Consider the following 14,935-nt stretch of genomic DNA (forward strand, 5'->3'; position numbering starts at 1 on the left):
CATTAATCAAGAAAATATTTACAAAACAAAAACTTAGCAAAGATTTATAAAAACAAAAGATCTGGTTTGAAATTAAACTTATGTAGACACAAATATTTCGTGAGGTTAAAAACTGCAGAGCATGAAAGTTTACGTTCAATTTAAATTATAGAGCAAAGAAAATTACTGAGGTTAAAATTGTGAGATAGAGAAATATTGTATAAGGTGAAAATTGCAAAGGTAACAAATTTACATGAGATTAATATTTGGCACATTTTATCAACGATGCAAATAAAGAATTTATATGATGTTCAATTATGCCACAATTTATCAACGATTCAAACAAAGAATTTATATGAGGTTACATTATGTCATGATCCAAGTGATTGGTTACTTAAAACAATTTGTTTGCAAGGTTTAGTTCGTGCACTGCTTATTCCAAACAAAACACAAGATAAATAAATACAAAATGCATCAGGCGTTGCAAGAAAAGCTCCTCGGTAATATAGTCTTTAGCATTGTGAGAAAGTTATCTCAGTGATATAGCTGTGCACGTTGCGAGAGAAACATCTCGGCGATGTGATGATAACTGCATAAGGAAAGAAATATTTAATTCCCCCGTCCCTCAGTCCATGATATTATGAATTTTGTTAATTTAAGTGCCGTAAATGAACTATTACCAATCTTGTATGAAGAATTAAGAAGTGTTATAATGTAACACTTATTTACGTATTAGCATCCAGAAACGTTATTCGTACCTTTGTTAAACAAAAGACTGAATCCTGACTAAGTGAATTCCATGAAATCTCCTAGTAAGTGATTTATCTAAATAAATCTAATGTCTGTTAAATTGCGTTAGCACCAGTTAACGATTAAAATCCTAACCTGATCTGTGAATTTACAATGGATCCAATTTACACGTATTCGTGTCGATCAAAAATTCACTTTTTCCGATTAGAAAGCCGTGTTGGGGAAAACATTATTTGCATTGACATCTTTGTCACTTTTTTTCTGATTGCTGACTGCTTATTAAAAAAAAATTAAATTGGACGAAGTCGTCTATAGGTATGTTGTCTATGCAAAAATTGCCAGGTGTGAACAGATAAAATGAACACCTGTATATCAGTAATAAGACAATCCTATACTTACAAAACATTTAATAGTGATGAGAACATTTTACAAACCAAGTCTTATACAACAACGAACACATTACATAGGTACATGCTGAACAATAAATAAATAAATAAATAATACACAAAACGTAACATCAAAATATAAGCAATTTTTTAACTTATTAAAATATATATATTAAAATAATTTTAATTTTTAATAACGAAAAAATCTTAATGACCCATTTTAGATCCCCTTTCCACGAACTTGAATTCCGATGAATCATCTTCAGGTATTAGCGTCACATAACGGTGTTTACACAAAACTATTAAAAATAAAATAAACACTTCTTAAAAAATCAAATATTGTGCTTACTGAGAATATCGTTGAAAGCCCGGGCAATATTGAGTCTATTAATAGGTCTTTGACAAATCTCTTCTAGCGTCAAACGTCCTCTACTGAATACTTTGTTGACAATTTCTTGCTGACGCTTCTGAGTGGTCAACAAAGGCAATGGTACAGAGTCAAAGGATTCCTGAGTAAACAAAGCAGCCTCAGATGTTAATTCGCGCGATATTATCTCACTCGGTATAGTTATAAAATCTAGATCTTCAGGCTGGGCTTCAACCTCAAGGCTATTAAAATAAAAAACATAGTTACATCCAACAAAACAAAAAGAAAACTCACAAAAGCCTTCGTTTCTTTCTAGGAGACTCTAGCAGATGTTCTTCTGCTGGTGCAGCCATCACTTCTTCGATAGTTTTTTGTCTATAATCATTTGAAGTCGAAGATTACCATATTCTAGTTAATAATAAAGTTAGACAATGACACTACTCACTCTATTTCGGTGCTTTTTCTTCTCACAGGTGTGGACGCCATCAACGGCGGAATCACTTCCACTCGACTTTCGGTAGCAACTTTAGGAGTTTCAATCATCACTTGCTCTTCAACAATCGATACCAAAACCTCACCTGGAACCTGTCCAACTTCAGAAATCCGTATTTCTGGAATTAGTGAAGATTCCTCGACTCGTTCGGCCACAGGCGGTACCTCCCTTCCATCTCCAGAAAGCTCAGCAGGGGGTGTCATACGTCCCGACTTTCTTCTCAAACTGGCAGAGCGTTCTAAACTTCCCTGTGAGACTTTGTGGCGCATTTGTAAATCGATCGGTTCTCCAATTAGATACATATCTAACAAGTTTGTCGTATTTGGGGTTTTTAGTTTAAATTGGGGTAATGGACAGGGATTTATGTCAATCCATTCTATTTCTTTAGGCTATCGGGAAGAAATGGTACTGTAAGATGGAAGAAAAGGAACAGGAACGACTTACTTCACAGCGATCAATTCGGACCATTCGTCTAGGTTTAATCGAAATTAATATTTTTTTTAGATCTTTATCTATTTTCTCCTTACGAGTAGCAATCTTAGGAATTATGAGGGATAAAAACAATGGAAATGTGACAATCTACTTACCATTATCTTGGCCATTTACCTTTTTATCTCTTTGCGTCACAGCCTCCTCCTGCATCGCTACCACAACCGAACGCGGTCGCACTCTTTCTGTTAATTCTATTGAAACTCTTTGTTCTTGTGGAACGGCAAGCACTTCTTCTGTCGGTACCTGTGTGATTTCACTAACTGGTACGATTTCGCTTATAATTTCAGAAGGCTGGGTCGGTGCACGGCGCCCTCGTACTCTTGGTGGACCTGCCGGTGGTATTGTTATATCTGCGGGTGCATGAATGAGAGCTTCTACTGTTATTGTCACCGGAGCGACTTCCGGTTCAGATGAAGAAGTAGACGTTGGTACTCTTGCTGGTTGTTTTCTAGGTGGTTCTTCTGATAGAGTTAGTGGCAAAATTGTTGCGGCGGATGGTTCTGGAAATTCTTCCTTTGGCTGAAGAGCTAAGAATGATTGGGGCCTAGGTTCTTCCAGTCTTGTAATAAAAATAAGTTGATTACATTAATAATTTTATTGTGGGAACAAGTTATAGCATTTATTTATCTAAATTTATCAGCTGTAAACAGCGTTCGTGACGAAGTAGTTAGTTAATGCACAGTTAGACTAATTTAATAAAATATGCTAAAATCATGAAAGTAACGTATATGATGTTTGAATTTCTTAATTTTTTTGTCCTGCTCCTATTTTTTTTTTCAATTTTTGTTTAGAAATTAAAGACTACTTTTCTGCTTGTCTTAATCAAAAAACTTTGGTTTTACATTTATGAAACACAACAATAAAATTTAATTGATGGTTTCTTGTACAAAATTTATACATATATTTTTTACTGATCTACCTCCTATTAAGAATTTTTCAAAAAACTAACGTGAAACTCCTTTGCCGTTTATAGAAATGTTGCAACACTTCATTTCTGGGAACGGTCAATATCTGTATTTTAACGATATGACTGAACGAAAAATCAAGTGTTGGTGGAACTTTGTTCCCGATGTCCCCTTGACTATCGGTATTTGGATATAATTCTTTAGTTTCTTTGATTTCATTCTATGCTTAGATAAGTAAATATGCTATTTGTGGTGGATGCGCCGTATTAAAGGTGTTTTGTTTAATTAAAAAAAAATTGTTTTTATCAAAAAAAGAAAGTGCCATGAAACAAAAATTTATTGAATAAGTTTTCAACATATTTCTTTTTTTGGGATCATCTTAACTGCCGATACTGTCAAACAATGACCATGTAATATACGTTTAATATATCACAACGAATTTGTAATAATCATGCGTACATGCATTATTAATTTATTGTGGAGTAGTAATATTAACAATTATATAACTTCAAATCTACCAGTTTCTAATATAATAATCGGAACAATTTATTCTGCCGAACGACTTGTATAAAATCGACTTTGTTGTCATAAGTTAGTAATACAAAAAATGCTTCTCACATTTTGGTGGAGTTATAATGATTTTAAAATTGGTTCTTTTGTATACGTTTAACAACTAAACAACACATTCATTATCACAATAACTAGTAATAAAACCTGTAGTTAATACTTCTGTCGCCCTTAATCATGTTCAATTACCATTTCAGTTAGAATGTACAAAGATATAGTTGTGTTGTTTTTGTAATAATTTGATAAAACTCCATTTGACAACAATGTTTGCCTGATAAAGCGAAGATACAAATCAGCAAAAATCGAGTAAGCAGTTAACAATGTTTTTAGTGCTTTATTTTTTACGAATCTGAAAAAGTCTTGAGTGCCACAGTGTTTGGGTACCCATGGTGTATTATTTTGGGAACCCACGGAAATTTTTTTTGTAAATTATTTTAAAGAATTTTGGGGGACTTTGGTGTTCTATGTTTGAAAAATTCTGACCTGACCTGTTTTTGAGTTAATTTTAGAACCTTGTTTTTTTTTTGGAAAAATTTAAACAATCTTGAGGTTTTAGGTATTCCTGTTTGGAAAGAATTTGAAAGTGCCTTGTGTCTTTTCATATAATAATTTCATTAAATTTCTTAGAGGATACGTCATTTGTTAAAATCAGTCTTATCTTAGCAGCTGGTACCCCGCCCACCCATCCTCTCTTTTCTTAGAGGGTATGTCATTTGCCAATATCCGTGTTATCTTAGCAGGTACTAGCTTCGCCCACCCACCGTCTCTTTTCTTAGAAGATGTCATTTGCCAAAATCAGTTTTATCTTGGCAGGTACTAGCCCCGCCCACCTTTCACAAAAAATGGTCAAAATTTGGAAACATTACGAGCTTACTTATATGCACAAGGCAGGAATTTTGAACATCTTCTCTACTGTTTAGTTGGTTATGCTTTAATGGATTTTTCTTTTGTTGGTTTTGTTTTTGTTTATAATTTATAAGTGTCTTATAAATGCTTTTTTTGTTTATTTATTGATGAAAAATAACAACTTGTTTTATTAATATGTAATAATGTACAACGACTAATGACTACTGGTTGTTATGGTTACTGTCCTAAAAAAAAATAAAAGGTGGATTTCTCTCACAATCGTTACTAAGAAATCAGAAAGTAAACCGGAAGTATTCACGCATTAGGTGCGTGCAGTGTTGCCAATTTTGCTTTTATAAAACTACGTTTTTTTCGTAATCTACATCATAAAGAATGTTTGAATTATGTTTTTGGGACTCCTGGAACTCCACATAGCGCACTGAAGAGTTAATCCGCCAATTTCCAGACACCGGTATACATTATGTTGGTTTGGTCGTATACGAATTGCGGTGCAAATTTTGCTCAAATATCAGGTATTTAGGTATACCGATAATTTTGACCAAATTGCGGTAAAAAAATTGCTAAAGGATCAGGTAGTCAGGTACAGTTGACCAAAGTGTGGTACATTCTACGCCAGTAGTACTTGTATAATCTTGGTAATTATAAATCATTATAAATATGTATAAAAATAAAGTCCGTGTATAAAAATGAAAAACGAGATATTGCAAAAGATGTACTTCGTAGACATTATGTTTATAGAATCTAAAATTGTTCACTTCAAAAATAATTAAATTTCAAGGAATAATTTTGTGAAATGTGTAAGCTACAAGTTTGCTAATATCGTGTCATAATTGTAGATAATAAGATAATATTTACATAGTTATACTTTAGCTTAGTTTACGGTGATTTTATTTAACAATTTCAGAAATTATATCATTTGGACAGGCTAGATCAATAGCAAATCAAGCTACAATCGCAACTAAAAAACATTAACTAGTGATTATACAAATCTATGTAAGTAGTGATCTACGGGTCGTTTTTCAATAAATATTTAAAAAGAACGAAAAGTCAAAAAAGTTAAGTTATTTGAAAATTGATATAAATATATAACTAGTATGTCCATGCTATTTACTAAATTTTTTTACGGCAGTTCGGTCAGGGATTATACGGTATCAGATAGGTACAAAATTTTGCAATGCAATTCAGTCAGTGTCTATAAGATACCAGGTAGCCAAAAAATTTTTAACCGCAATTCGGTCGTGGACTAAAAATCCACCGCAGCTCGGACAAAGCGGTTGATTTGTCCTCCCAATTATACATATCTGACCTTGTCAATACTTTTCTAGGTATTCTAGTAATGTGGTCAATAAATGTTATTATTATTATTTTAAATTAATTTATGGTAAATTATGATGTTAATTAAAACTTTATTATTTAAATAAATTGTGCTACTAACAAACATTTAATATGACAAAGACCTTTAAAATACGTTACTTTGTCATTGTGAGGATTTTCAAGCGATTCTATGATGTTTAACACAAAAAAGAGGGAAAAAACCGAATACAATGGTGCTTTTTTACGATATTTCTATAACACATTTTTTTGATTGACTGAACTGTTTTCAGGGGCTTCGGACATGCAAAAAGTTGCAGTTTGATATATAATACGTAGTACCATCGGGGACACGGAAAACTGGGCAGAGGTGGCACACAATTGTCAAAATTTATAAACCAGGCCTTAGCTATTAGCTTAGCTTTCAATGTTTGGCGTATTTCTCATTTTGACACTGACAAAGTCGAAGCCTATTAAATTTGTTTCAATTATATCAACATGCAACTACTGCTCGAGATTTGTTAAAAATTGATACAGCTGGCATGTTGAACCAATTGATATATTTCAAAGTTAATTTGACAGTTTTTTCGAAAATAATCATATTGACGCTAAAGGTGCATTTACATTGACATTTTTTGAAATGACAAGAACAGGCTGCCCAGAATTCCATGTCCCTCATAGTATGATCCATAAATTCTCGGCCTCCCCTATTTTAAAAATATGTGGGATTTTTATTTAAGTACTGTTCATTAGTTTGATATATCAGAAACCTGTGAAAAAAAATTAATTCAATTATCTGTTCAATAGTACAGAGTAATCAATCAAGTGGCGTCGTGTCAAGATTTTTTCAAAATCTTTAAACTTGAAGTAAGATCAGTGACAAAGTTTCTTACTAAAGAGGGGGTTAAACCTACAGAAATTAAAGAACGTTTGGATAATATTTATGGTGATTTTTCGCCATTATTCACCACAGTGAAAGAATGGTCAAAGCTTTTCCGGTAAAAAAAAATTCATTTACGTCGGGAATTGACTGAATACCAAGTTTTCTTATCAAAGATTGCGCTGTTGTCCTTGTTGAACCATTATACCCCTTATATAATTTAATCTTGAAAACACATTCATTCCCTAAAGTCTGGAAAAAAACAGTCATTTGTCCAATTTTTAAAAAGGGCAATATTTGCGAACTTGAAAATTACAGGCCGATATCTTTGGTGTGCAACTTTGTCAAAGTCTTTGAGATTATATTACATAATCGGATATATTCCATCGTCAAAACAATCATATCGCCATTTCAACATGGATTCATGGAAAAGAGATCAACAGTGTCAAATTTAACCTGCTTTACTCAAGAAATCTTGGCAGTTTTGGACAGTGGTGGTCAAGTGGATGTCTTATACACCGATTTCGAAAAAGCCTTCGATCAAGTAGACTATTTTCTCTTGCTAAATAAGCTACACCTTCTAGGTTTTTCAAATCTACTGCTAAAACTATTTCACTCTTATTTAATTGGATCAGAGCATTGTGTAAGATACCGCAATTGCGTTTCCAGATCCTTCTTTCCTACCTCAGGCATTCCCCTGGGCTCTAACTTGGGCCCACTGCTCTTTCTACTATTTATTAATGACATCTGCAACGTCATTACCTGCAACAAGCTGCTATTCGCAGATGATCTCAAAATCTTTTTGGAAATAAAATGTATTGAAGATTGTCATCGAATTCAAGATAACATCAATAGTTTGTTTCTATGGTGTGAGAAAAACAGATTAACACTTCATTTCTTAAAATGTTTTATTGTAACTTACACCAGGAAAAAATATCCGATCTTTTACAATTACACTATGGAAAACTTTGGAACAAATCGTTCTAACATGTTTAAAGATTTGGGAGTACTATTCGATGACAAACTGACATTTGCTAACCATATCGCTAAAATTGTGAAGAAAACATTTTGTACGTACGGCTTCATCTACAGGAATTGTAAAGCGTTTTCAGATATTCGTGCCTTGTGCACTCTATTTTTCGTACTAGTTCGATCTAGATTGGAATACTGCTCGATAATATAGTCCCCAATTTATGATATTCACACAAGTCACATCGAAACGGTACAGCGAAAATTCTTAAAATTTTTGTGTTTTGTAGAGGATGGAACGTATCCTGAAAGAGGCTGTAGTCAACTTTTATTATGTACAAGGTTCAATGTTAACACTTTGCAAAGTAGACGAATTGTTTCTAGCCTTTTTTCTGTTTAAGTTATTAAAGAATAAGGTAGATTGCAGTTGGTGCATTAACAAAATCAGTTATGTCACCCCTAGATTAAATGCTCGACACTGCACTACCTTTTGTTAATAATGAATAATAATAATAATAATAATAATGAATTTATTGATCCAACGAACCAAGGTTCATAGTGGATACATGAGTATTACAAACATATCAAAAGTAATTTATGCTTAATTTTAACAAAATCACGATAGAACAAATCCAAATCATCACAGTTGTGCTGGCGTACTAGTGTATTATACAAGGTGAAACAAGACAAAAGCGGGCTATTGGCATGGTGGATCGAATTTGGTAAATTATAATAAAACGTAACAAGATTTCTAGTTCCTACTCGTGGGACGTAGTATTTTACTAATGATAAAATAAACAAGCTTTTAATACGACCATTAATTATGTTTTGTAAAAATATCAGTTGAACCGTTTTTCTCCTAGCTTCAAGCGACATCTCATGTAGAAGTACCAACAATTCATTTTGGTCACAGTGTCGTACCGGGTATTTACCATACATTTTAAAATGCAGAAATTTACAAAATTTCCGTAAAACTTGTTCTAAGAGTAAAATATAAGTATTCTGATACGGACTCCACAGAACAGAACAATATTCAAGTCTAGACCTAACAAGCGAGTAGAGAAGTAGTTTAAAACTAACAGGGTTTGTAAAGTCTGTTGCATTTCGAATTATAAACCCTAACATTTTTATTGCTCGTTTGGTGACACTTTCAATATGAGTTTTAAAAGACATGGTGGAATTCATTATAACTCCTAGATCGCAAAATTCATCGCAACGTTTCAGTATCTTACCATTCATATTATAATAAAAAAAATTGCATTGTTTTTTTCCTTAGAAAACTCATGATTATACATTTGTCAAAGTTCACATCCAACATATTATTATAACACCACTTAATTAACATGTCTAAGTCTTCTTGTAAGTCTAGGCAATGCTGATAACTTCTTATTACGTTGACAATTTTAAGATCATCAGCATAAATAAACGGTTTACATTTCAATACTTTTACAACATCATTAAAGAATAAAATAAACATTAATGGACCTAAGTTTGAGCCTTGACATACACCACTAGTAGTTTCATAACTTGCAGAAATGTATCCTTTATGTTCAACATAGTGAATCCTCTTATTAATCAGTGACTGAAACATTAAAACTAGATTCCTACAAATACCAAAGCTTCTCATTTTGTGTAACAGAATACAATGATTTACCCTGTCAAATGCCTTAGACATATCCGTGTATATCACGTCCACCTGTACTTTGTTATCGAGTGATTCTGATACAAAGTGCGTAAATTCAGGCAGATTAGTAAGAGTGGAGCGCCCTTTCACAAACCCGTGTTGTTCTATGGCAATATATTTTTCTACATGTGAATATACTATATTCGATACAATGGATTCAAACAGTTTGGCAAAGTTTGAGAGTAATGCTATTGGCCGATAACATTTCACATCAGCCTTATTTCCTTTCTTAAATACAGGACACACACGTGACTTTTTCCAGTTACAAGGATAAATAGATTTCTGTATAATTAAATTAAATATATGATATAGTGGCTCAAGTACGCAACTTATGCAATCCTTAACTAAAAACGCAGGGATATTGTCTGGTCCTGATGTATTGTTGTTCTTCAGCTTCTTAGCAGCTTTCACGATGTCATCTTTATTTATTTCAAAGAGGCATAACGTGTCACAATTACTTGAAATATCACAGTCAGAATCACAGAGTAGGAAAACACAACACTTTTTATTGCAAAAGCCACAGCCGCCGGTATCACAGATGCAGGTGTTATCACAGGCATGGCTATCACGAGAAGTTTTATATACGTTGGCGAATTCAACAGCAAACGCATTAACAATGTCTTGGGGTTCCTCCAACAGTATGTTATTGTCACCAACAGTCATGCTGCCTGGGATTCGGTCACAGTGACGTTTCATATTATATTTATTGTAACACATGTAGGACAAATATGTTACGAAAATCACCATTGACGGCAATGTGCGAAAATTTCAACAAAATCTCGGCTCAATGTGACATTTTCTATGATAGTTGAAATAGTATTAAAAAATGTGCATTTGAGAATTTCAATACACAAATTACATATTTATTGTATATAGTGAACCTGTACATCATAGTTTTTTATAGATTTTTAGTAATTATTTTCTGTAATTGGGCGTATCCTGTTGAAAATAAAACATTATTATTATTATTAAGACCCACCACTGACCCGGAAATGACCAGCATTCAGGCAAGACTTCTATCATTACGGGTACTAAGACCAAGTAATGATATGCATTGATTAGATTAACAAAACAACTTTCGAGATTCTAGAACTACAGCATACAAATTAGTCTGCTATTATTCTCTAATCTCACCCCATCCCCAAAAGTCTAGCGTAACTACCGATCATTTATCCGCGCATCACTTGGAAAGTGACCTACACTACTCTGACCTACTGGTGCTAATCTAATCTGACTGACATGATCAGACTGTTCGAGAAACTTACGAACAATATGACATGTTACTAACCAAACAGCTTTTTAAATTTTGATAATTATTGAATCATTCAAATGCAAAGACTTTAAATTCTCAACTAAGCTATTTGGGACTACACCTACATTAGAGATAACTAAGGGTAGAATTGAATTTTTTTTAAGGTTCAACATGGATTTCATTTCTATCGATAATTGTAGATATTTTGAAATCTTGGTGTGGTATGTTTGAATAATGTTGTTTGTGTTAGGAATAGCAATGTCAATCAGAATGGCTTGTTATTAATAATAATAATATTATTACTGTACGTCTTTAGATTATCCTCGATAAGAAAAACAACTTGAAAGTGTTTATGTTTATACATCGGAAGAATGTCACGTAGAAATTATAGTTTGATTTGATTTCGTTCGACCCCTCAAAACAGGGATCGACAAAATGTTCTAAATATCATTATTATAATTCTTATTAAATAAAGACGTTTTTATTTTCACATTTTCGAGAAAATGGTATGACTCGTTCTTAAGTTGATCAATAAAAAATATGAATGCTATGATGAAACACAAGTAAAAACTCATATTTTGCACATTTTGGGTAGAATTTATTCCGGAAAATTTTGGAATAACGTCATCAATTTTTTGGGGTCAATAAACAGATTTATTTGAATTAACAGTTTACGATGCTTAGAATGACTTCAAAACGTCTGCAAGATTTCAAACTATTCAGTTTTGCAATTCTTGATTTAATTTAAAATTTGACAACAATCGGCCGAGTACTTTCGGAGATTATCTGTCTAAGAAAAATCCGGGACGGCAGACAGACGGACAGACCTATTTCTTCGTCCTCTAGGGGTAATGATAGGTCGCGAAAACGCAAATGTAGAGAGTCGGCCGATGGACTCGATTAGAATACTTCCTTTGCTTACGCTCGGGAGGTAAAAATGTTATACCTCCTCTGGCGCGTCCCCTTAAACTCCAATAAAAGTACCAAAAGAAATTTTACTTAAAAAAATTTCGAAAACATTAAAAAATAAAAAAATATAAGAAAACTAACAATTTGCGAATTTGAAAACCCTGTATAAATAAGTTTAAACTGTGTTCAATTTTTTGTGCGTAGGAAACGTAATTAAAAAAAATTGTACAGCATACGCTAAAAACATTATCACTATTCTTGTCTAGCACATAGGTTAAGTTCCTTTTTTTCGAATTCCGAGTGCACGTAATTTGCTACACTTTTTAAAAATATTAACAGACCTAGTAATTTTTAAGGCCCAAACACAATGCAAGAAATAAGAAATGTATTTTGTTGCATTCCTTGTTCCTTCTTTCAATATTATGTGGGGTGTTGTTACACACATAATGTACGTGCTGAAAATTTGTCTACCTTATTTCTTAGTTCTTGAATAGAATAGAATATTATTACCTCCATGGTCTTATCATTATGGAGCGCATCGGAGGCAAGATTATAGTGGAGTATGGGTTCCGTACATGGTTCCGTAAAGTCCCAAGATATATTTAGGAACTCTGGTGATCCGTAAAACGCGGCGCCATCTTTCGGATTTTCAATTAGAGTTGTTCTGAAGGTCGTGGTTAACCTTTAACCTCACGGCCTCCACAGACCAGTAAAGAATTCTGTGACGGAGCCCTTGATACAAAGATAGAGTTTTAGCCATGTTTTCACTCTATCCGTCCGTGTGCACAGCAGTTATTTTGACGTTTGGGGGCACTGATATACGATGCATATTTGGTTGCCTAATTGTGAATTTTTTTGATAATTCATATTCAAAATTGATCAAAAAATATCTACCATACCTATAAAATGTACACTGCATAATAGCGAAAATAAACTTGTACTTCTACAAACGTATTGCAAAATAACGTGATTTTATTTAGTGAGTTTATTGTTATTAAATTAATTTGTAACAGTTTTCTTTTTTTCAGATCGGAACATTTGATCTTTATAATAGTTTGAGCATGCTTACTATAAAAATTTGCAATAGGCGAAATAGGCTTCTCTAAAATTGTGGTATAAACAAATTTACCGCAAAGATTTGAAATGATAAATATTATTTAAAATAAAAGACACATTTGTGTGAAGTTTTAGTACATAAACTTCAACAATTATTTCTATTATATGGTGTATTAAATTATAATTCAAATATGCAACTAATTTATGTTTTTAGTATTTTCATTTTCTCTCAATAGATGGTTCCACCATACTCCAGCTAAAACCCGTGTCATTCACAGAAATTTTGCCTAAGCGCACGGCCAAATAGACTGAAAGTTCATCTTTCTATCAAAGAGGCTAACCTGATAAAAAAAAGATCCCCCTACAAACAACCCTACTTTCGATTTTTATCTGATTTCCCTATTTTTATGATTACTGTTTTACCATATTTTTACTCAGAGTGGCTTTTAAATTATTTATATCTATGGTTAAACTACAACTTACTGTGAGATATCTCTTATTAAATCTTCCTCAGTTGGCAGAACTCCCAGCATCCCAAATTCATCACCAGTAGCCTTAAAATAATATTTACCAAACTAACACTGACACATAATAAAATTTATAAATTCACCTCACGCTGTACCTGTCCTTCATGTAATGTTACTTCATCAGCCCGTGCTTGGAGTATGAGGGATTCTGGAGCAACAATAGCCTCCACTTGTGTGTTTTCTTTAGCCACTATGCTACTCACAAGTCTATCAATCTGGCTTTGGGGAGTACTCACTTCAGAAGGTAAACGTCGCTTCTTACCTTTCTTCCTTGGAACAGGAGTTGGAGGAGTCGGAAACATACCTAATCACAACCATAAAAATTCAACCTTAAATAATCTACTTAACAAATACCTTCCTCAGGTGAAAAATGCAGACTAAAAAAAATAAAAAGTCAGTAATGAAATAAGCATAAAATTAAATATACTTACACCACCACTGCAGGCCTCGATATGCTTGTCATAAACTTAACCAAGTCCTCTAAAACATCAAAAAGTAGACTCGTACTCGCACATACGTTCATACATACCCATAAAATAAACAGCCCTTTGCCTGTAAATCTTCGTAATTCCGTTGATCAACACAGCTGATAGTCGAAGGGAAAAGCGCGATCGAGGTGAATCGGACTCCGAACAGACATACTGGGCAATTTCGTCGCTGTGAAGAATAATGCGAATTAGAAATTACTTTAATGTTTTGTACGAATTTTATCTACCATATTTTGCAGATGTCCAATGCAAGGACATCTTTCCTGGCTAAACGCTTGATGCCAAGGGTAGCTGCAATCCAAGCATAACCAAACCGAGCCTGGTGTTGACGATTCAATAAAATCAAATTGAAAAACATCTCGGTTAATTTTTTTTACTTGGTTTTAAACTGGAGAGCTTCGTCGACTTTTGGAGTACAACAAAGGGACGCGCACAAGAAACTTGCAGAGCTGAAACGGGCGCCAGTTTTGCAGGGTTGACGCAGGAGGGGCAATCTTCGGTAATAAAAATTGCTAGATGGAAAACTTTATTGTTTTACGTTAGTTCTACCACTTTGACAAAATTTTCAAATAAAAACTATGTAACTGTTTGCTTGTGTGATATTCTTAAGTGGGTACCATTTAGCAACGCTTAATTGTAAACTTATCGGGTGTTAGTTAATTTGTAAAAACCAATAAAAACCCAACACATTTAGTAACTTATGAAACAGAAGTTGGTATTCATTGTCTATAACCGAAACTTACGATTTCGTATTTCGCGGCAGATTGTTATGTGCCGGTTTTCGTAATAATAATAAACAAATGAAAAAAAGTGCATTTTTTTGTTAAAAATTCATCAACGCCACAATTTTTCCCAATAACATAAGTGCCAGCTATGAATTTTTAGTGAAGAACGAAAACAAAATTAGCTTAAGTTGCTGACATTTGTAAACGTGATACCCTCTGGCTTACTTACATTAAAATCTGTGGTTGTAACACTTCATTAATCCAGGTCTTGATATGAGAAACATTTGCTTTTTGCAAGGTATATTTAAATTTTGAATCTTGGCGCTTG

The 14,935-nt window shown here is 33.3% G+C and overlaps 1 protein-coding gene across 1 annotated transcript; it reads right to left on the reverse strand.

Annotated features, from left to right (window-relative positions):
- Nucleotides 1–1,121: 1,121 nt before the first annotated feature.
- Nucleotides 1,122–14,335, reverse strand: LOC135137598 (meiotic recombination protein REC8 homolog). Its single transcript, XM_064067290.1, has 12 exons — nt 14,110–14,335; nt 13,924–14,051; nt 13,826–13,874; nt 13,749–13,771; nt 13,478–13,698; nt 13,351–13,421; nt 2,582–3,026; nt 2,420–2,512; nt 1,928–2,364; nt 1,777–1,857; nt 1,465–1,724; nt 1,122–1,414 (listed from the first exon to the last, which is right to left on the reverse strand). Exons 1-12 carry the CDS (start codon nt 14,238–14,240, stop codon nt 1,323–1,325), a joined length of 2,031 nt encoding a protein of 676 aa, XP_063923360.1. The 5' UTR covers nt 14,241–14,335; the 3' UTR covers nt 1,122–1,322.
- Nucleotides 14,336–14,935: the final 600 nt, after the last annotated feature.

This window comes from Zophobas morio, unplaced genomic scaffold (genome assembly GCF_036711695.1).
Source record: "Zophobas morio isolate AGI-343-1 ecotype UQ-CSIRO unplaced genomic scaffold, CSIRO_AGI_Zmor_V1 ptg000029l, whole genome shotgun sequence".
Taxonomy (NCBI): Eukaryota; Metazoa; Arthropoda; class Insecta; order Coleoptera; family Tenebrionidae; genus Zophobas; species Zophobas morio.